This window comes from Pecten maximus, chromosome 5, assembly GCF_902652985.1.
Source record: "Pecten maximus chromosome 5, xPecMax1.1, whole genome shotgun sequence".
Classification (NCBI taxonomy): Eukaryota; Metazoa; Mollusca; class Bivalvia; order Pectinida; family Pectinidae; genus Pecten; species Pecten maximus.
This window is the reverse complement of record NC_047019.1, coordinates 13,717,902-13,742,200: the sequence shown is the minus strand read 5'-3', so window position 1 is coordinate 13,742,200 and position 24,299 is coordinate 13,717,902. Positions and strand designations below refer to the sequence as shown.

General features: G+C 35.8%; 1 protein-coding gene and 7 non-coding genes across 18 annotated transcripts; 7 read left to right on the top strand and 1 right to left on the bottom strand.

Annotated features, from left to right (window-relative positions):
• Positions 1-4: 4 nt before the first annotated feature.
• LOC117327222 lies at positions 5-5,192 on the bottom strand. 11 transcript variants are annotated; one of them, XM_033884098.1, is made up of 7 exons: positions 4,931-5,172; positions 4,372-4,465; positions 3,412-3,493; positions 2,713-2,886; positions 1,878-1,975; positions 1,607-1,693; positions 5-633 (listed from the first exon to the last, which is right to left on the bottom strand). In XM_033884098.1, the coding sequence occupies exons 3-7, from the start codon at positions 3,423-3,425 to the stop codon at positions 434-436; spliced, it is 573 nt and encodes a 190-aa protein (XP_033739989.1). In that variant the 5' UTR covers positions 3,426-3,493; positions 4,372-4,465; positions 4,931-5,172; the 3' UTR covers positions 5-433. The 11 variants fall into 11 exon arrangements, 10 of the variants coding, with proteins under 10 accessions (XP_033739989.1, XP_033739988.1, XP_033739986.1 ...); XM_033884097.1 differs by having other exon boundaries at positions 3,412-3,497; positions 4,931-5,171; XM_033884095.1 differs by lacking the exon at positions 4,372-4,465 and having other exon boundaries at positions 5-609; positions 4,931-5,177.
• A 13,012-nt stretch (positions 5,193-18,204) lies between these two features.
• Trnag-gcc lies at positions 18,205-18,275 on the top strand. The gene has a single exon. It is a non-coding gene; the product is annotated as a tRNA-Gly (tRNA).
• Positions 18,276-18,450: 175 nt separating this feature from the next.
• On the top strand, positions 18,451-18,521 carry Trnag-gcc. Its single transcript has one exon. It is a non-coding gene; the product is annotated as a tRNA-Gly (tRNA).
• Positions 18,522-19,584: 1,063 nt separating this feature from the next.
• Positions 19,585-19,655, top strand: Trnag-gcc. Its single transcript has one exon. It is a non-coding gene; the product is annotated as a tRNA-Gly (tRNA).
• Positions 19,656-19,830: 175 nt separating this feature from the next.
• On the top strand, positions 19,831-19,901 carry Trnag-gcc. Its single transcript has one exon. It is a non-coding gene; the product is annotated as a tRNA-Gly (tRNA).
• Positions 19,902-22,126: 2,225 nt separating this feature from the next.
• Positions 22,127-22,197, top strand: Trnag-gcc. The gene has a single exon. It is a non-coding gene; the product is annotated as a tRNA-Gly (tRNA).
• A 190-nt stretch (positions 22,198-22,387) lies between these two features.
• On the top strand, positions 22,388-22,458 carry Trnag-gcc. The gene has a single exon. It is a non-coding gene; the product is annotated as a tRNA-Gly (tRNA).
• Positions 22,459-23,926: 1,468 nt separating this feature from the next.
• Trnag-gcc lies at positions 23,927-23,997 on the top strand. Its single transcript has one exon. It is a non-coding gene; the product is annotated as a tRNA-Gly (tRNA).
• Positions 23,998-24,299: the final 302 nt, after the last annotated feature.

Here is a 24,299-nt window from a genome sequence, read left to right as displayed (position 1 = left end):
TAGCTCATGTTATTTCTTTATTAAGGTCATCTGACATATTGGGCCTGTACCATGCTGATGCAAAGCCCCACCATGTTGTTTAATTGAATGACTTTGACCCACTTTCAAGGTGACTGGGGTCAAAAAGGATATGATATTTAAAAAAAAAATAACCTAGGTACATATATATAGAGACCTGATGTTGGGCCTGTAGCTTGCTGGGATGGAGGAATACCAATTTTATTCAAATGAATAAGCTTGACCTACTTTTAAGGTCACATGTATCCAACATTTCAACCATTATGGGTTATACTACTTTTTGAAGTTTGACATACTCGATGTAGTCCGATAACCATTTAAGGTCCTTTGGGCCTCTTGTTTTTGTTAATCTTTAAAGTTTTTGAGGATAAACTATTATTGTCACAATCCTCATCACATTGTCAACTTATCCAATCTATATCTTTTGTAACATCCATTGGAACAGTTCCTTTGCATCTTCAGAATTTATAGGCTCACTCCTTCTACCTTCAAGCAAAATAGACGTGACGTGTTCCTTCATCTCCTCTGTGCATCCATAGCAGCTTGGATAACTACAGAAACTCTTCAAGGACTCCACATCACTTAATTTCACTGAAAATTTGTAATCCACTGTCCCTAAAACATAACATTATGATATACATGTAATATATGGTAATCAAAATTTTAAAATTAAGATTGGCATTGAAAGCAAAAGCGGGAGGCTTGTGTACCTTGCCAAGTATATATTCATCTGACAATGCAGAGTTGAAATGAAATAATACAAATTGTTAAAATTGATAAAATCATAATTATAGGCAATAAACTAGAAACAATGTTGGTGTCCTAGGCAAGAATTGAAAATTTCAAATAAAGTATCAATGATCTAATTGTAAAAAGGATCATATTGTATCTCCCTGGGGTAAAATGGGGACCACAGGGGGGTTACACCAACAACTTTTATTTTGTAACTTAAAATAATCTTCATCGATTCTAAAACTGGACATAAACTTTTATATACAATATCATTATATATATAATATTTCATTTATATGTAATCACTTTTCCTGCCACATCACCTAGTCCAACTCATTGGGATTAAGTTTCCCATTTCACCTCACAGAATTCAGTATTGCCAAGACGCAATGCATTACACACCCTCATATTATGTGAATAAAGATGCAAGACATTTATTTCCTTATATATGGTAAACTGATTCCTCCCTGTGGACAAATGGGGAGTTCCATGGGCTCAGCCTGAACAATTTTTAGAGATAGCATTTCTAGAACTTATGGATTTTAAAGATTGAGAGGTTTAACCCTTTGGAACTTTTAGGCAACAACACTATGTCTCTGGTTATTAGGAACCTTATTTTAACAAAGATGAATTCCTTCTGGTTCTAGCAAAGTTTCATTAAAATTCATTATTAAATTAGTTAATGTACCACCAGTAAAGTATTATTATTTATGAAACACATATATGAAGGCTTGGAATATTTATGAAACACATATATGAAGGCTTGGAATGGTAGACGAACAATGTTGATGACCCTTTGGGTTAAGATTACCTAAATTAAATTTAAAAAAAATTGTAACAAAAAATTTAACAATACTGTATAGCTCGGGGTGTAGATACATCATCTCTGGTTTTCCAGAACGACAGTCCTCTGGTTGTCTGGTAAGTATACACCTTGGAACTCCTAAATCATTTTGATTAAGAAACAAAACAAAGTAAATTATGCCAATGCTAATGAGGAAGGAATCTATTTTGTGTCACCTGAGACATATAGGTATCACTTTGGCGGCAAGGGTGTTGGCTTTTGCATTACTTTAATTTGTTAAAATACATGATGAATGTTCACCTTAAATTTTTGCTTTACATACCATTTATCTCTTCTACAAACTCTAGAAAGTATGAGGCAACCACTCTTGGGTCATTGTTGGTTCTGGCAACTTTTAACCATAAGACACGTCGTGAAAATCTGTAATATTAAATATTTACAACTTTTACAATTGAAACAAGAGCAATTTCAAATACAATTCATGAAACTTAGGTTTCATTCCAAATTAATATCAAATAACCTATGGCAATATTTTATGATTTTTTTCCTGTTATATGCAGTTTGATCTTGAATTAAAAGAAGACTTAGTCAAGAATTTGATTATATAGGAATACTCAGATACTAACTCATTATTACTATGCATTAAAACTTCAAAGTTACTATATAAACCATAATGATACTTATTTCAAACTAGATAAAGATATTGCTGCACACCATTAAATGAACTTTAATTGAGTACGGTATGATATTTTCCCTGCTTTTCTCTCTCCCATTTCTATGTTAACAGTCATGCCAATAGGAATAACATCATATTGTGACATAATAACTAGATTAATAGAACGATTGAATCAAGATGGTCTGTCTATTGGTCACTTTTATCACAATCAGTCTAAAAACTATCATACATACATGTATCTTGGTACAGATCACAAAAAGAAACCAAGGGAGTTCCTATATATACATTTTATGCAACTAGAGAAATATACATGCTGCCCTCCAAGAGAAAAAATTAACTTACCACTTGTTTGCCTTTTCAAATCACACAATGAATAACAATAACTGTTTAGGGTTAAACAAGAGATCAAGAGCAAAGGAGGATTTGAACAGTCAAAACAGAAGTTTAATTAAGATTCTGAAATGTTCACAGACTTTGTCACCCACAGATGGCTCCATGTATGGCTAATCCAAAAGGCTTCAATTTGTCATACCCATCTATATGGACCAGGAAGTTGGGCCCCTTGTTGTAGTATGTCCTCCTGATCAGGCAGTGATGTGTCCTAAGCTCCACACCTTTTGGGTCAATTTGCCTAAGAATGCTAGATACTGATTTTCTGTAAAAATAAAGTCAACAACAGGATTAGTGTAAAATATCAGTCTACAACATTTAGCAATATCATACAATATATGTACTATATCAAAGTCGGATAACATTAACACTTTTCTGGAAGCTCTGAAAGATAAAATACGGGCCAGTTGGATAGTAAAAACATTGATACTCTAAGAGGCTAATGAATAAGATCCCGCAACATAGAAGTGATTCTGAGGCATATTTAATTACATGGTACAGTCAAACAACCTTAATCATTACTCAAGATGTTATGGTAATAAAAAAAGTGTGAGTAATCAAGAAAGTTGTATGCGACACAGGTATACATGTATTTGGACCTAAATCCTAGTGTTTATCATCAATTTTAAGACGTCTTAAATGCCTGGATAAAGAACTTTTCCTTGTTTGTTATGATGTCATGAATGTGGAAGTATATAATTCAAACAGATACAAAGAAGTGTTTTATCTCACTGAATTTGTAGGATTAAATTATAATCAATGAAAAAGGTTAAATGATTTTAGTATTTACCTTCCAACTGCCATGCCATGCTTTGTCAAAAGTCTCTTAGTCAGGCTGCGGTATCCCAGGTTTTGACCACTGCCTTTTCTTTCTTCCTTAAATTAACAATATATTATCATACACTGTTGCCTTGAATTGGAAGATACATTATTTAAAATTACAAACATTTATCAAAACATGTACCTTCATGAATATACCATTGTATGACAATGCTGCTATAGTAGTATACTATTGCATCACCAAAGTCAGTTTTCTATAGTGAAGAATTTTTTTTCGTAATCTTTATTCTTTTTTTATCAAGTTTATAACAATGCAAACATGTCATACATAGACAATTTAACTTTCACACATTTTCATTCACCAATGAATCTTCATTCATAATTAATTTCAGAATTGCCTGTGATTGTGTCAAATTGACCTACAGACACAGAGAGAGAGAAAGTTGTGCCAACAAGTTCAAGGGAGTAAACATTGTATGCATTTAAAAGTAAAAGTTTCAAAAAAAGGGTTTAAGAATTATTAATTAAATTTTCCCATTTTTTTCATTCAATATTAAATTTTGATAAAAAATAATTCACCTTTCTTACCGCAATATATTTCTGAGTATAATATGTAAATAGAAAATTGATTGGAAACAGTATCATTTGTTAAACAGACCATTATAGTCTAAACTGTCAGTGATATACTGACCAGGTACATGTACATGCTTATATTATCTTTACATATATCTAAGTACATGTTTATAACAGGTGGGTGTATTGGCATATGGTACACCTAGAAAGAATCATGATCTTGACTTACATGTACAAATGATCTGACATATTAAAAATAAGGGACAAATATTAACTATAGTAATTGATCTGAAGGTCTAGGTGTCAACTGAACTACCTTTTTTTCTATATTCTGTTTTATATCCTTAAACATAATACATGTATACATTACAAGCTAGTGCATATTAGGCCCACTTACCTCATACTAATTCCTTTATAGTGCAGCTTTGTTTGCATTTCCAAATTGGTGTAATCTTTGATGAACAAATCCCTCAATATATCATCCCTGGTATCTATATTTCCATAACAAATAAATATCATTATTTAAATCCATTAAAACAAAACCAATGTTGATTTGAAAAGAAAGTTTATTGATATGATTTTTGACATAGGTTTTGTTTTAATGGATTTTGCCCCTTTAATTCGGGCTTTCCGCCGCCCATACGTGGGATCGAAATAAAAAAAAAAGTTTAATTAGAGTCTAGTCTAGCCCTCGGTCTGATACAGTCACATGCCTCAATGTACACCTCAATTATCTGAAGTAATAAGCTAACAATTTAAACGTTGTCTATAAGAATGTAACCTACCGTACATATGCCCTTTCCGCCGCCCATACCCACGGTATCTCCATCACCCACCGACATATAGTATATACACAGCAGACCTGTCATGATTAGGTTCTATCTATTACCGTATACACGTTTGTCATAAAACAACGATTTATTCATGAAAACAACAGTATAAAGTCTAACACTTACCTTCGAAACTCGAAGCCATTTTATTTGCCGAATCGAATTCGGAAAAGGATCCCGATCCTCCAGACGCTTTGAGTTAAACACGCATGTGAAATTATGGGAACTTCCATACGCGAGGGAGCGAGAGTGCGAGGACGGCCGTTAATGACTAATCTCGCGTTCTCGCGTTCTCGACTTTAGGTCGAGAACGCGAGAATGCGAAAACGCGACGGCGAGGGAGCGAAATCGCGACGGCGAGAGTGCGAGATTAATCTCGCGTTTTCGCCGTCGCGTTTTCGCATTCTCGCCGTCGAGTTTTCGCATTCTCGCGTTTTCGCTCTTTCGCAATCTCGCGTTTTCGCTCCCTCGCCGTCGCGTTTTCGCATTCTCGCGTTCTCGACCTAAGGTCGAGAGTGCGAGAATGCGAGATTTGATACTTGGCCCTAACGAGCCACCATACATATCCCAAAGATACAGGTTATCATGTCGGTTCCTGAAACATTTTGAATTTGCAGTCAGAAACATGGTATCAAGAAATCGACCGATGAAAATTCGAAAAATAAACTTTGCATGTCAAAAATATTTGCATCCAAAGTTCCCATTGCAAAAATGTGTGTGTGTATGTTTTTTTGTTTTTTGTTTTTTGCTTTTTTTAAAGCATTTCCATGCATATGGCATAAAGAACAACAGGTACGTATGTCATTGAAAATAAAGAAAGGTCACAGTGTGTATTTATATTTGAATAGAAACATATTTAATGGACATGTACGTTTGTTTAAGATCTTACTCAAATATAATAAATATTTAAAAGCGTCACGTGGTGTATACATGGCCATGGATACAGATAGGTCAGTGTGTTATATATATCCGTACTGGCTAGTCGCGAGTGTTGGTCATCAGATACGGTGTCGTCGTGTCTAAATGAGAACTATGAAGCCCGCTACATATTTACGAAAGATAAGATGAATATATGTCTCCGTAGATTAAAGCTTTATGGGGTTAATTCTGAGGTCGAAAAAATTAGAGTCTGAATGTTTAAATCAGGACATAAGGGTCATTTAAAACCAGACGGGAAACTGACCACTGGTCATCGTGGGGTCACGTACTGGTCATCTGAGGTCAGTCCCACCCGTTTGTTTGGACTGTAAAGCCCCTATTCAGCGTCTGGTCAGGTCAACCTGTGTCCTGTTTAAGGTTTTCTGTTGAAGTTGTACGTGAGAAAAACTTCCCGACCAGAAATTGTGGAATAAAATAAACAGTTTATCTGAGCATTTCTCAGCAATGTTTAACTATAATTAAAACTATAATCTATCTGAAGAACGAATACATTGATATATTCTGTGATTTTTAAGTCTACGATATTTGCAGTGTCGTCTGCATCTGTGTTTGAAATTTTGAAGTAAAACATCTACGCATGGGTACCTGTAGCAGTTTGGAACGGGAAGGGGGCGTCGTCAGGCTATTTGATAAGATTGGCATTTCATCATGGAGTAAAATCATATAAATAGAGACATCTGCATTATCTAGACACTAAGGTGTTTTTCCCCGCGAAGTTTTCTTTTTCGGTCTTTGTCAAGTGGTGACCGTCTGGTTTGACCTCTGACCTCTCTCGATGTCTTTTCCCGATTACTTCCGAAGGGCGTTAAAAACAATACGGAAGTCACACGTAATCGGTTGCTATCGTTCTAAAACACAACTAAGTGTTACTTATACACAACACACGCCTGTTTCGACAAACTCCAGTTTTCCCACGACTTTTTTAGTTTAGTTTTTCTTTTTCTCTCATTTTTTCTCGATTTAAAGAAAATTAAAGTAAAAAAAAATAAGAACATGTTTTCATCGTCTGCGTTTTTGTCGAAATATTGCTGAATCATCGTTGAATTATCTTGCGTCATCGTTCCATGTTCCCACTGCACTGATACACTATGACGGTGCATTTATCGACTGAAAGTGCAGTGAACTGCTATTCTCAGTGATGAAGTAGGAATTTAAAAGCTATTCATTTAATCCATATGACAAAATGAATCTCTATCTGATAGTCACACCCGCTGTCATGCTGTTCTAGTTCATATTGAAATTGTGTGTGTGTGTATTTTTTATTTTTTATTTTTTATTTTGTATTTGCCGTTCAAGGATATTATTTTCAACAACAAACGATAAAAACCAAAGATTAGATCTCCGAGAGCGGGCATTTCTATCAGTTCTTGGGATGCATTGTACCTTAGGGACCGAACCCCTTTGATACACTGCAATGCGATAACATGTGTATATTGTAAAATAACAATTGACATTGACATTTTTTATTCTCTGCTTCGGAAAAAAAAAAAAATGAAAAAAAATCTGTACGAGTTATTTCCCTTGTGACGTAGATCTTGTGATATTTCTCTTCGGATCACGGATCAAGTAGGCCTATGCGAGAAAACCAATACGTCCCAATGACAGCGTCACGGAGTTCGTTGGCGACAGCGTACAAGTAAGATTTGTATGAAGAGTCTGTGAATGGTTCATTTTAACAAAATCATAATCCATAGTCGACATGCATGCCAAATTTTCGTTTAATTTGATCATGCTTTTAATTCTTGCACGAAAAGATTTTTGCATCACTTCTTATCACCCCCAGCTTATGTTACTTCAAACATGAATGAGGGCATCCACATACTGACATTTCAATAGATTTTCACAAATGTTTGTTGTGTCATCCGATCCCGTATTTCCTCAGAATCAGATGAAAAAGTACAAAGAAGTTCGATCTCCGAGACGCGATCGGAACACCTCGCTCTTACACATGACTGCCCATACATTGTGTACGACCATCGTGTCACTTTGTCGATGGTCCTCTCCGTGAGAAAAAATAATGTTAAATATCAATATTTATAAAATCTCGGATGCTCTGTTACCAGGTGAATTTTATAAAATAAGATACAGACAATTTTGCCCGAGAATATCAACTTTAAGGACCTTTTTAGTGTCCAGGGACACATTTTCCCTGCAGCTGGGAACAAAAACCCACGTTACTTACGGGAAAACATGATATTGGATATGTGTTTCACACACCAACAAAATAAATCTTCAACGTGATCCTTTAAATTACAGAACTACACGTGTGCAGGAAATTAAAACCTGTTACACAGCAGTTACACTATAATCACCAGCGTTTACAAGACATTAACATCTTCGTGAGAAATCAAATACTATAAAAAATGATTCAATTTTAAATGAACGCCTTACTCGTGTTATGTATCCTACGATCTGGTACCAAGGTAGGGACATTTTACGTTCGTTTATGTATTTAACATACCGGAGTCCCTGAATAAACAGGGCCATAAATTTAATTGTATATGTACATGTAGTTAGGGGACTTCAATTTGACATATACTTTGGGATAATTGATTTTTAAAAATAGGTTCAAATTTATGGATGTGTAGACAGAAGGATTTCATTTATCGGCAAACGTTATTCGTGGTTTTAAATTCGAGATATGGTCAATGGTATTGAAACATGTATTATATTTAAGCAATCTCAGGTCATACAACGATTTCTTAATTACATGTATATAAGATGAATTTGAAAATAGCGTTATGTACCGATGATTCAACTGATTAAAGATATTCATATTAGCAGAACTGGCCTTTAATCAAATTTAGATAATTTTAGACCCGCCAGGTCTTTCGGACGATGTCCATAATGACGAAAGTCGCCGATCGGATGGCGTAGTGGATAGTGGTTCGACTCCAACGTGAAAACACGCGGGGTCACCCGACTTGATCGGTTTCATACCACATAAAACTAGCCACAAGCTCCTAAAAAGACTAATGCAAACCACTAGTAAACGAATTTGTCTAATAAATTATTATTGTTAGTTAACGTAGAACTCTCCAATATGATTAGAAATGAATTTATTTTAATGTATTCTGATAAATTATTATAACACATATAACTGAAAGTACAGCTGTACAATTGTGTGTACTAGTTACAAAAAAGGACGCCGAACAGATTCATATGCGTCGTGAATCATTTTTTTTTAAATTCATAAACATTTGATATAATTAAGTTCCTTATACATGTATATACATGGCTTCTGTTATCAATCTGTCTAACTCTCGTCTAATAGTTGAAATGAATTTTAAAAATCGAAATTTTCATCTTTGTATTTGAATTCGGATTAGATAATAACAAAATATATCATTCATGTGTTCTAAAACCTCGGATTAGCAAGTTTTCCCGATTCAACCATCGATTGATTAAAACATGCTTCAAACAGTACCAACTATATTGTTGGGCTGAATGTTTTAACGAGCACTTGCCTGATAGTTGTAAAACGGAAAAAAAAAATCCACGGAAATGTTTAATGATTAATTGAGCGTTTTACGATTAGCACGTCTCCGTTCACTCATTGAAAAGTATAACGAGCACTTAAATAGTTACTGATAAAAATGTCAAAAAAACTATTTTACACCAGTTATAAAAGCTAGCGTAAACAATGAGCTGTCATAAAAGTGTTATTGCGAGACAGTATTTTGAAGATTTTTAGATTAGGTACCGGAGTTTTTTGGCTATACAATTGCAAGGCAGCGGTGTACTGGGCTATGGCATAAGGGTCACTGAGAAAACGAAATCATCACGAGAGCAATGACACAATGAAAATCGTCACTTTTTAGAGACAATGTGACGTCATAATTTCATTGTGATGTTCTATACAGATATATCGCTATTTGTATTCGAAGACAAATGTTAGATATTCTCTAAAGAAATTCATTTTTTTTATATATTCTAAAGGCAATTTTAGTAAAAATATATATACATACATGTATTGCATCTATACGAATATTCATTCCACCTAATCTTAGAAACTATTAACATGTTTTTCGTTCATTAAAATAAATATAAATATTTTCTCAAGCTTCAGGCGCTAGGGGTTCTGCCATTTATATTTGTGAAATATGAAGTCTTTAATTGAGTTACAAAGAACGCCTTACGATATCTGTGTATCTCCTTTATAGGCGAATTAAAACGACCACTTTTGGACATTGACTGACCTCTCGGTGACCACTGACCCGCATGAACAAAGTCCGGTCGGGACATGGGGTCTGACAGGTACATGTAATTATGTTTTACCGACAAAATTGTCGAATAAAAGAAATTGTGACAGAAACAAGCGTCAGTGGCCGATTATCGCCACACGTTGACCAGCACTGGGCATCGCCAATGGTCATCGTAATGGTCAGTTTGGCTCAGTCACGTCTGATTACAGCTGTATCCCCAAAATAATTGGTCCGTGCACGCGGGGACAATCGGCACTCACACACCGGCTCTAAAGCCGGGCTAGTTATTATAATTCCATATGCCACCTTTGACCCGAGAACCATGTCTCAAAGAGCTTATCAGAAATGAGACGCGACATGTTTTTTATGCAAGGAATGTTAAAAAAATAAATCTCGACGTGTTTGTAGGTAGTTTGACCCCAAGGAGTCTGACCCCTTATAACAACGTATTTTAGGGAGGTGGCGTTGGGTCTTTAGTTGACCCTCTCTGACTCTGTGTGAACTCCGAACGATTCGGGGAGGACAGCACCGTTGTCTGTAAGTTGTCACCTTGCAACCAAAAATAGTCGCTAGATCAACATAACCTTAAATTTTAGATGGCATATTAAAATATTTGATTCAATCGTGAATTCAAATAACATGGCTAACGATGGTTATTAATATTGTGAAATTATAGAATTATAAAATAGGTGCTTTCCTTTCTTCAACGTGTCATTGCGATATTTGGAATAATATGGTTGCCGACGTCACAAAGGTTTTAACTATCGGACATGTAAATTGATGTGTTTGACATTCTGCAATAAACACTGTACTCAAATAGTCTGTGCAGACATTCTTTAATACTACAACAAATGATCTACACATAACATTATGACATTCTTTACAACCAGAGAATTCTACAACACGCAAGGCGAGTTTGAAAAAAGCACTCTTGAACAACAATCTTTCTACATAAAATAACCCTGCAAAACATTCAACAACAAACGTTTTCTTGTATACATATAATGCGACTTGGATAGTACAACAAACATCCTGTATACATATTAACAGGCATTGGAATCAATGACACTTTTATCCGCCACTTTAAAGTATTATCCGATCACCTATTAAGGAAACCTTACGGACGTAACAACACTTCAGCGAGCGATAGTTAGAGTTGAGATGTACACTATCGGCTAAAACCGTGACAGGCTGTATTGCCATCTGTATCTAAGTCATAAGTATGGCTAGCTTTAAAATGAAGCGATATCAAATGGCTAAAACCATTCCCGGGCGGGAAGGGTCCAAACTTACTGAGCATTTGGGATGTAACACCATTCGGTTATTGAATTTGAATAATTTGTTTCTATTTACATAGAAAACATGTGTTGTACATGTATTTAGTTTTGAAGGCGTTTTCCTCTCCGTTGTCTGACGTCGACTGTCAAATGGCCAGTAAGATATTAGATATTTATTTTGAACTATAGATACAGTTACCACACCAAGTATTTTGTAAGGCTATTTATGATGATATTGACAGAATTTATTGCTTAGAATCCATATCCCATTCAATTCTGTTTACTTAAACGGGAAATGCAATTTATCATTATCACATTTTTAATTGTCGGAATTTAAATTCAAGATACCTATACGATAATTATAATAAGTAGGTATAGGGGTGGGGGGCCAATTTACGATAAGATTTTTTATGATAAAATCAGTAGAGTAAGCTGACGTGACATTGAACAAGCGAAAAAAGTGGTCAGTGGCCAAAATACGATCACTGTTACAACCAACTTTCCCTGCCCAGCATGTTTGGTTCGTTGTTAACGAAAAATATTAGCTAATGTGGACGATTTTCTCACGTTCTCGCCGTGTTTCTCAATACCTGGACCCCAGGTTGGCAGGTATGATCCATTACACTCTCTGTTGACCATTGTCCGAACATGAGGAGGTGTCCGAACTGGACATGATTCCCCTCTAAGGCCGACAAAGTTCACAGTTAGAGTGTTATCCTGTCAAAGTGAAAGTGTTCGAAACACACCTGGTATATCAAGTAGCTTCTAATGCCCATAGAACGTGGTAGGTAAGGCCTAATAACGTCCACCAGATGACCACTTATTGTCTGTCCAGAGTGACAGGACTGACCACAATAATCATATTAATGAGATATATTTACTTAAGCGTGTAATCTACTGTCTTTGATAGCTGTTTAGTGAGATCTAAGTCATAGAACATGCGGGTAGCGACCTGCCTGTATAGAGGGCCCAGATGCTATAAACAGACTATCGGCCGTATCAAGTACAATATAAAAAGCATATAAATGTCATCTATCAAGTTATTAGCTTCTGTGTGTTAAAAGGAACTGGAAATGTTTATTTTTAGAACAGATGTGTCAGCTAAGAATATCTTATTTGTTTCCATTTTTTTTTTTTTTTTTTGTGCATTTTTAAAAATTTATTTTGTACATTTTTTCATAATTTTTAACTTCAGTAACTCTCTATAAGTAAAATCGTCATGATTCGGTTTAACGAGTCCCCGAAGGACGAAACAGCTGTATGTTGCAGTTTTGTATCAACAATTCGATATTTACTGTGTCTGTTACCGAATCCGTATCAAACGCGCTAATCACTTATGTGTCATTATACAATTCTTTGAGCCTCGCGAATCAAACAAGATCATTGGTGTAAAACCACCGACTTCATGATAACACTAATACCATTTTATCAATTAAAGTGTTTGATATAAAATTCCACTCCAACATTGATATTTGCACATGATAAATGAATTATTTGTCTTGCATGGTATCTTAATCCTCGAACAGAGACATGGTGTTTATTCTGCGATAACACCAGTGTTATCAGTTTAAAGTGATGGTATGTAGCTACGCGTATAAGTGTTATCATCATTTGCTGTACGTGTGGTCATTGCGTCTGGTCCTGTCTCGAGTGTAAGTTGTATACCGTATGATTGTTGTATAGCCGGGATTTTATTATAACCCTCATCGCCATTTCATGGGCGGGGCATCCAGTGTTACCCTTGTCCATTATTGCATCATTCTCGGTACTCATCGGCACTCGAGCCATCACCGCCCTCAAACAAAGGGAAGTAACTCTGATATATCAGAATATCATTACGTCATATCGTCATAATTTCGTTTCCTCTTACTCACTCTTTAACTGATACAGATATAGAACTCCAATCATGATGAAATTCAGGTATAGTTCTGATTTTTTATGGACACTTCCCCAGAATTATTATCATTTAACCAGAGACCTATATACTAAATTAGTATATACATATGTTGGTCTCTGATTTAACTAATCAAAATTTTCACAAAAACAGTAGAGCCAAAATGGGTGAGCCTTGCCTAACTCCAGTGTGAACTTAAAAACAGAAAAATATCACGGAATATATAAAGTGAAAAATCTCTTAATGGAGGGAACATTTTAACTGACAATATATGAGGTACAACTTAATTAAACTAGATCAGCTAGTAATTAACAAAGGCAACCATCCTTGGTCATTCAAAACCTGACTTGTAATGTAAAGTCATGAGTACACATCTTATCATAGCTAATAACACTTAAAAGTTCCAAACGACTCCTTTCTTTCGGGCGGGGGCATTCGTGTCGCCCGATATATTTGATTGTTGTGTACAACAATGGTTTTGCATTTTGGCATTTTTTAGTTAAGTTTATCAACCTATATTCAGATTAAGACAACAAAACATCTGTAACGCACGCGCGTGATATCAACTTCCTCGCGGGGCTTTGTTCTACTTTCACACGTGCCTGTATAACACTGAATTGTACACCGCTTTGTTTATTTTGCAGTCAAATGCTCACTTTAGAAAATAATAAATGCTCTCGGATAATTAAAACCGGAGTAAGGCAGTTTAAAAGCTTCCGGTTTTTGTTAGATGTTTCGTAATTCAATATTTCCTTTTCCACGTTAATGTCGACATTATCCGGAGGCAAATATAGATATAACGACTAAACAATAAAACATTTTAACACAAACGATGATGGTTTGTATGAGAATGTTGTCTAAAGTACAGGGAATAAGTCCGACAAGATTATGGCTTTTTAGATATTGTTTCCTATGACATCTGAGGCGACGCAAATTTAACTACCCCGGCTGGTACATAGGGACACCGTAGGGCAGGCGACAGGAAGGGTATAAGTTATAAAATGTTAAGTTGCAGGTAATTTCTCGCATACCCGTAACTCGGCCGACATATAAAGTGCATGAGAATGGAATTACGAGATACACCATGTACTCTAGAAGGTCCATGTTTTGACAGAGCGTGTGTTTATTTGGAGAGTGTGTTAATATACTTATTGTAAAACGATATTTACATCATCATTGTGACCAGAGACTTCCTGTCATTAAAGTGTCTGCTGTGATTAGACAGTCAAATCCAGGGGCTTAAAAATGAATTACAATTAAATGAAATTTTATTTACAAACAAAGTGTCAGGTTGAGTTTTAAGCATAAGTTTCCTATAAGCATTTTATCATAGACCTCTATTAACCATACAGATAATTGATTATTTTTATAAACACTTCAGGTAAAACATGGATAGATATTTTCTGAAAATTGCTCAAACCGAAAATCAAGCCTTCTCTGCTTCCGACCTTGTAGTTTTGTGATTGGAACTTTTGAGTCTTTGACAGAAACTGATCGACAAACATCTATCGATAAGAAAAACATCAATATCAAAGTTAAAAGCAAGAACTTGCACAGAAGTCCGATTATCTACCACCACAGCAGGACATATATTGACCAGACACTTGACAGGCTATCTCCAGTTCTCACACGTCTCTTTCAAGTCCTATTAGAATCGTATAAAATATTTGACACGGACACTAAATGGCGCGTCATAGCGAATGTTGACACCTGATTAGGCCGCGTCTTTTCTCACCTATTACAAAGAACTGGCCACCTTTATGTGTATGGTCAGTGTGTGGTCATTATTGTATATACTAGACACACTGATAAAGTTTATTGACCAGTTTGGCCACTGGTTAAGCAAGTGCGTCTTGGTATTACGTCACGTTTATTGACTATAGTGCTGCCATCTACCCACCATAAATAAACATAGCCTCCGGTATGACACTTCGCTTTGTCCGGGAAGGTGATGCATAAATTAAATGTTTGGAAGGTAGATATCTTTACATATTTATATAACGGTGGAACACTTTACTTATTATCAGAGGAAACAAAGAACTTAAGTCGTGTCGTAATTTGTACAATGGTGACGCGATGATGTACTTGGTGTCACGGTCTATAATGGAATTGACTGACCGCAACCACACGGATTTGGCAAATATTCCAAACCCACGGTTCATGTAGATAATAATATATAGACCGCGAATTACACTATAAAAATGTGTGGATAGTCCCTGTGGGCAAATCCATTTTTTTCTGTAGCCTCTGCTTAATCGTGATAATGAAAAGAATTACTGTTTACAGCCAATTAGCTGCTGTTTCGCCTGAGCTAAGTCCCCAACGAAAATGTGATTTACAGAGTTAAGTGTAGCCATTTTCTTGATTAATTAACATATGAAATATGTTCTTCCTATATATAAAATTAAAAAAAATACCGGTAATGTCTTAAGGATTGAAATATACACAATGTACTACTGAAAATGAAATGACGTCGTACGATAGGTGAAAACAGGCGGGAATTCCCTGGGTGGGGGTTTCCCAGCCACTGCGCATGTCAAGGTTGCTGTCTTTCGAGTACCTGTGTGCTCTTTAAACCCTAAACGCAAGAACATCATTTATCAGGCAGGGAAGACTTCAAAATTTAATTTGATATAAATTTCACATCATTTGAACTTCAAATTAGCGATTGTTTGGAGTCAGCAGTAATGACATATGATAAAACATGTAGTTGTGTGAGTCTTATAGTATTTTGTAAATTATACACTAAAATCTGTTAGGACCAGAAGTTCAGGCCCATAACTAGTTAGGTATAAATCATTAGTTACTAGTTTAGCTGTTAAATTGGCTCCAACTATTGTTAGACAACGCGAAGAAAACACCCGTTGAAGAAAGGCGATTATTACGGGAATTGATATATAAAATGTATTATATAAACTCTTCACGATACACGATTCCGGAACCAACCTATTCAATTTTCATATTACAGTGCACTCTGTCTAAACCGGACACCTTTGGGACCACAAAATAAAGCCGGTTTGTAGAGAGTTCCGGATTGTAGAGATTCTCCTTGATATTGTCGTTAAATGGAAAATTTTTTTTATAAAAGATATATTACAAAGTATATAATAACGGAGTATGTTTAAATCAGACAATATAACCAGTGATCATTTTGTAACAAGATTGTGTAGTCGTGGTCTTCTCAAGTTGTATGAGTGGTATTCAGCTCAAACCTATCTGAATGTATCCTGAGATGGTTCTGACAAAGCGTTGTTATTTTATGGGTCGGTCCGAAATCCGAGATGGCCGCCATATAGCCGTTATCTTTAAAAATAATGTTTTTCAACTTCTCGAGTTCCAGCAGAGAGTTTCAGCCCAAACTTTCCTGAAATGATCCTGAGATAATCTTGACCAACTCGTTGTTATCAAACGGGTCAGTCTGAAATCCAAGATGGCTGCATTTCGAAAAGCACATTTCAAACTCCTTCTCGAGTTCCACCATTAGGATTCAGATCAAACTTGCCTGACATTATTCTGAGATGGTCCTGACGACGTGCTGTTACTTAACGGGTTTGTGTGAAATCCAAGATGGTCGCCATTTTGAAGAAAAAAGCATTTAAAACCTCTCAAGATCCACCTATTAGATTCAACTCAAAGTTGTCTGGAATAATTCTGAGATGGTTCTAACGAAGTTCTTTTATTTTTCAGGTTGCTCAGAATTTTCATAATAGTATTGCACAATCCCAATCGTTGTCAATACCCCTATACTGCAACTAAATGACTGACGTTAAAGGCCCATTGGCTTCGACTCTTTTTTTTTTTAACATTGACGTTGACTAAAGATTAAAACAAAACATAATTTATTTGATATTAGCTTCTTAAGTATGATGATCACATTATGAAAATCTTAAACGAATCGACAAATGTTCGTTTGTAAAGCTCGCTTTCGCGTAAAACCATTGTGTTAAAATCTTCGGAACATACCGGTACGTGATAAATATATCTCTTTAGCGTTTCTTTGGTCTTTTCAGACGATTTGATAATTCAATTTCTAAACAGGCATTTACTATCCTAAATTACTCCATTAAACAGAATCATTAATACACCGAATTCACATAAAATACCAATTTCATAAAATATTAAAAAGTACCAACTGTGAAACACGTGTCGAACTATTGAAGATGATACACCAATTTAACCCTTCACCGGACATGCAGCCTCGGAACGTGCCACAACCGGATGTCCAGCTAAGGGTGCTAAATTATGAATAATAGGTAATGGTCATCGGCAGAATGTCCACATTTCAGCTGCCGAGGTGAAGCCGTAATATAGCAGAATTATTTTTATTTTTTCTGGTCAATTGAATATTGGCCAGGTTTTTGGTGGACAATAGCAGTTCTCCTCTGAACAACGCCTAATCTCACTAGTTTATTTAGTAATTGGCTTTTTATCCCCATTATGATTCTGTTGAACAGTGCATGACATTTTTAAGGTCACTCTTGACCAGCGGGGACAGCATTTTTTGTCTGACAGAGCGTCTGGCCGGAGATGCAGGTCACGGGCCTATTAGGGTCAAGCTGTGAATACATATAGCCCTTTGATAAGGAATACTGGTACCGTTAATATTCCCAGGCAGATCTCCAAATCAGGCTTTCTGAATTGGTCCTCAATTATCAATTTCAAATGTTTTGTTTTGTTGTTTTGATTTTTGTCACAATGAAATATAATCTCCTTTATGTCTTAACATTTGAAATTAGGAAAACCAAAGAGTTTGAGTGAAGTGGCCTCCAAAATGGGGACATTTCAGTAATGGCTCGTCATGGTCATCGTCCAACGTTTTCGTTAAATCTATAAACGTATATTCAGGTTAAGACAACAAAATGGAAAAAAAATTCACGTACATGTAATTTGTGTTGCAGTTTACATGGGTCAGTGGTTCGATATTTGACACACACAAAAAAAGGAAAATAAATTATAAAAATAAATTTATCATATACTTTATAAATATTGCTGCCCTGGATAATGTGTGAATGTGTTTTGCAAAAAGAGGTAATTTTACCCAAAACTGCCAAAGTGCTAGCCCGACTGAAAAGTTTTATGTATGAAGCATCGGTGGTTCAGTGGTAGAATTCTCGCCTGCCACGCGGGAGGCCCGGGTTCGATTCCCGGCCGATGCACATTTTTGTTTTCTTACGTCATAAGAAAATATCGTAAATCTGTTTTGATGATATTAACAATAGAAATCCAATTTAGTTTATATCACTTCATTATTACAATATCAACAGTTTCCGATATTATCAAATAATTTCCCAGTATGAGCCACGTATCTGTAAAACTATCACATCACATGAAGCATCGGTGGTTCAGTGGTAGAATTCTCGCTTGCCACACGGGAGGTCCGGGTTCGATTCCCGGCCGATGCACCATTTTATTTTTGTTTTAATTATTTTGTTATAATCGGCAATAAGAACTGCGGAAAACAGAAGTCAAATACCTACATACAGAGAAAGTATCCTACTTCGTGCGTAATCCGAAATGATAGTAAAAATAACCCTACCGGGTACATACACTGGACGATAGAGATAGACAGAGCGACACCCCTATGTCCAGGTAATTGTAACATTAATCAACATACTAACATTATTTTGTGCCTATATGATTGATATATTGTGTCGTTTCTGAGAATATAAGCCAGGTTTGAGGTGGATTAAAGAAAATCAAAGCCGCATCTTACTGGTTTTTTCCAGTAATTGGCTTTTTAAACCCTCCGTGATAATCTCTTTTGAATAGTGCATGTCATTCGAGGGGTCACTCTTGACCAGCGGGGACAGCACCCTTTTCTAAGGACGACTGGCCGGAGATGCAGGTCATGCGGTCATTATGGTCAAAATGTAAAATGCCCATGGGGTCCGAGTAGTAGTTTCAATGGATCGACAATGTCATTTCGGGTCAAACATTAACCAAGCTCAAATAACCGATTGAACTCGAATTGCGTTTTTACCGTGAATAGACCTTTTGCTTCAGTCTATTTGAATGGCTATCGTTTTATTACTTTTTACCAATCAATGCACAATCTAGACTGGCCACCAGCCCCCAAGTTTTTTTGTCCGAATTGCTCCACTAATTAAAATACTAAATTATCTCCCCCTAGTTTGAAACTTAGAATCAGACATATCCTGGAGATTTGATTAATAATTTTGATATTCTAGAGACAGTAACTTGTCTAACACGACCCATATACAACAGTGTTTGGCACAGATAGTATCACAAGTGTTTTAAGGGGACTACATAATTTTTGAAAATATTGATTATTGATAATAATTTTGATCTGATGAATGCTGATAAATGTATAAAATATATAAAATGATATATACCATTTGGTTAAAGCGTATCCGTCATTAATTATTCAGGTAGGTAGATTAATCCTACCGTATGCCTAACTGCCGAATTGGTAGCCCGTGGTAGTTGACTTCCGTTGTGTAAGAAGCATCGGTGGTTCAGTGGTAGAATTCTCGCCTGCCACGCGGGAGGCCCGGGTTCGATTCCCGGCCGATGCACATTTTTATTTTCGAAATTGGTAACAAAAGTTTTTTGACGACATTAAAACTAATTCGAAATCAAATATGATTAATTTATTTCTTTGTTAAATATCAGCATTGTGTTATATTTTCTTCGATATTATGAACTGTTTTCTGAGTATGATAACACGTACCTGTAAATAAAACACATGAAGCATCGGCGGTTCAGTGGTAGAATTCTCGCCTGCCACGCGGGAGGCCTGGGTTCGATTCCCGGCCGATGCACCTTTTTTATTTTACATATACAGCAGATTATGAGAGAGAAAATAAATGCTTCCAAGTCTAATTTAGTTGACACAAAAAATAACGAATTAACTTTTGTTGTCAGGTGAATTTAAAGTTGTGATTTTTTTTGATTTTTCTCTATCCCTCCCGATGAGACTGGTATCCTGTCCATTTGGTACGTTCTCAAGTTGGGGTATATCTCCCTCAGGAGAGTCTTGTTCTATCCACCTAGTACATCCACACGTCGGAGACAGCTTCCTGGGACGGACATGGGCGTGGCTAAGTAGTGTTTCTCGGTTCTGTGTCGAACTCCATGTGGAAATATAAATGATGTAGTTTGTTTGATATAATGTCGCGAATCTGTAGGAGGTAACATAGATATAAAAAAAAAAAAAACCACCACAGACACACACACAAACTGTACAGTTAAATGCTGTATCGATGAATTAATCTGTAAAGTTAGGTTGTATCATACGTTGAGAAAACATATCTTTCGCTACAAGTCTTTTTTTCTGCTGAATAAACAATAAAGACATTGTCACAAAGTGGACCAAATGGTGAAGTAAGTAATAACACTACCTACATTATCACTAGACATACTTCTACGGCTATAGACACTCACCGGTTTATATATTACGTATATCACAAACAAACCCAAGGTTGTCATAAACACGTATCTGTTATATGTGCCTGGATCAGTTTATTTTAAAACAACTTGGGAGGTTGATACGAAATTGATACGAAGTGTACAGGCGTTTACAAAGTAAATATCTACAAAGATCATAAATAAAAAAACTACGACTACACTCAATCAGTGCTGTGTACAGAAATAATTTCTTATTTACATAACTGTATATGTTACCTTCAGATGGACACTTATGTGTTATTTGTAGAAGGGAAATTTATAAAATCTAATCCAGGATGACTTACGTGTAATTTACTACTTACCAAAGTGATTCTACATATAAAACGATGTCAAGCGAATATTTATACATGGTGTATTTGTATACTAGCAAATAAATTTCGATATAGATTTATTTTATTCCGGGATTATATATATGATTGGTACACAGACCTCCTTATGAGTGAGTTCTCTGGTAGAGGTAAAATATTTTATTTTCTGTCACCACTGAAATGACACGTTAAATAAAATATATTTGAAATTATTTACATTGCTGTTTATTCTTATTTTTTTTTTATTTAATTAATTTATTTATTCAATTTATTTATTGCCACAGCCTTGTGACCTTTCAGGTCACGAGTTCAAATGACCAAAGGAGTTGTTCACGTGATATGCCAACGACCACACCAATTAAACTGCCAAGGAAATTAATTCTTTGATATCAAATAAAACAGGTTTTTATATGGGTAATAACACTTTTCTTCAAACATAAAACACAATGTTTCATTTGCTGAATAATGCGCGACAGTTTTTGGTGTTACTCTTGACATTTTTTTATGACCTCTTGCCTAAAACGTCTGACCGGTCACATGGTTATTGCGGTCAAGACAGTGTCAATACGGAATGTCATTTTACATATCAATGGTGCTAATAATTCCGGTTTGTTCCTACAACTGTAGTATTCCATCGCCGAATTCTTCCACTGAAGTATCAATGTTGTTTTGAGTAACAATACCTGATATATAATTCTCGAGATACGTCTACATGATTACGAAAATTAGATGATAGTTTCGATAGCAATGCCACATAATTCACAGACTGAAAAAGTGAAAATTTCAGTCATTAGTTAATAAACTTATTTTACAGAAATATTGTTGATTCAGATTAATTCTAAATATTTCTGTCCACAAATTATCTGATGCATACCAGTTAGACTAACCACTGTTATTCAGTTTTCAAAAGTAGTGGTACACGCTTGTTATTAAACGGAGAATTAACATCCAATACACTTTTATTAATTATATTGTTTATTTTTAGATTGAATATCCGAGTACTAGAATTAAATCTTGAATCTTTGAGATACACTGACCCGACCTTAGGTCGGTGGCGATCAGGACACCAACGTGGGGTACCGCATGTGGTGTCGGAAACATTACCGACACGGTATTATTTCCAAATAAGCGACTCCAGATTTTTTTCGCTGTTTTGTCGATGTGAAATTTCTGTTGTATCAACTATAACTTGTAGTGATGGTTTGCTTTACATATTTTATATTAATGTCAAATTAGTCGGGATTATCAATTTGTTGTCAATAATTCAACAAGCATCGGTGGTTCAGTGGTAGAATTCTCGCCTGCCACGCGGGAGGCCCGGGTTCGATTTCCGGCCGATGCACACTTTTATTTTCTTGTCTCATACTGAATTATCGTAAATCTGTTTTGATGATATCAGCAACAAATCAAATTTAGTTTATATCCATTCAATATTAACAATTTTCGATATTGTCAAATAATTTCCCAGTAAAGGCCATCTTACACGTGTCTGTAAAACTAACATCTTTCTCAAGTTGAACTGCTTACATGAAGCATCGGTGGTTCAGTGGTAGAATTCTCGCCTGCCACGCGGGAGGCCCGGGTTCGATTCCCGGCCGATGCACATTTTTTTTTACCTAAGCAATAACATAAAACTATTAGCCCTTATGAGGAGGACTGTTGGTTCTGTCCATTGCCACAGTCTACAAAAACAGTACATTAATTACTACTTCTGCTAAGCGCTCAATATTACTAGGAGTGGGACGACGGTGTCGCTCGTCGTCAGTATAATGTGACCAGGTGGAGTGTTTTGCTCTGGTGTCTTCCGCAGTATTCTTCAGTGAGATAGCACTATAAAATTGGCATCAGTTCCGTGCTATCGATGGGAGACAAACACGAACATACCGCAGTGAGGAAGGCTATTCGTCAGATTTGACATTAACACGTGTATAATGATAAGTTTGACTGGTCAGGTAATGTCTGATGACACTAAATCTTATATGGATTCAGGTATTAGAAGAGTTATGAAGTTTTAATCGATTTCCTCATGGACAAAGGCAGGTCTATGATTAGTGAATTTAAATGTAAATGAATTTATCAAAGGTAAGCTAATTCCTCCAGAAGATATCCCCACATATAAACAAAACAAATGAGCTAGCAACGTTGAAATGGTTTAAAAGAGATTTATAAATAAAAGTCATCAAACAACACTACTGCATATTGGTATTCTAACATAAGATACAAAATCCAGTCTGAACAATAGACCATTATAGTCAGGAAATGAAACATTCTATCCAAAAGTCACCTCTGTCAATCGTCCATTATCAACATCATTGAGGTGTGTTCCCTGTGTGTACCATACGAACCCGTTATATAACATATTGTCTGAGTCTGACTTCTCCCGTTGTCTGTTAAAAGTTCTATAATGGAGGGTGCTAGCTAGGTGGCAAGATAGTCGGAACTCCCACTATCACAATCAGTGGTAACAGACAAGGGCAGATAATTGATGTTATATCAATGAAAATCTTGTATCAGATAAATGCTTAGATATACTTACGAAACTTACAAGGTTTATTGTTATTTTTGATAGTTTTGACTACATTTTTATATACATACAGTGGGTGCAGTTATATTCATTTTTTTGGGACAAGCAGTGTAGAATGTTGAAGCTATAGCATCTCTTTAAACTCTTATATATATGAATACCATAACATAATTACAATACATACGTAAGATAGTTAGGTGTACAACATATATGTACAATTTTTACTAAGTACGTTCCTATTATTACACGACTTCCAAAATGTATCCTTTTATGTAAAAATGCATACAAGTGCGGTAGAGAGGACAGTGCAGTAAATTTCACAAACTAGAGCTGTATTGCCGCAGGCTACGACGCCACGTGGACCGTCCATTTGCATACAGAACACTACACAATGGTATCTCTCCGTACAATTAAAAATATAGTACACAGATACCAGCAACATCAAACTCATTTTTCAATTATTATTAAATCCTTTAGAATGAAATATATTTAATATATAAAGTTTGTTTTGAGTACGAAGATTTTTTTTTACTGTTAATATGTATAAGCATCGGTGGTTCAGTGGTAGAATTCTCGCCTGCCACGCGGGAGGCCCGGGTTCGATTCCCGGCCGATGCACATTTTTATTTTCTTAAATGATAATAAGATCTGATTCGCTAATCTCATCAACAACTCGAAATTCAATACAGTTGATGTCATTTCTTTATTACATGATGAACATCGTATTATAATTTCTTTAATATCAACAAATAGTTTCTAACTACTGATAAGAAATGTCACAAGTTGCACATCGTATGTATGAAGCATCGGTGAATTCTCGCCTGCCATTCGGGGCCTCAACCCCGAGGCCCGGGTTCGATTCCCGACCGATGCACATTTTTTACCGGTTCTGTCCCTGGCCGAGACATACCAAAGTCTAC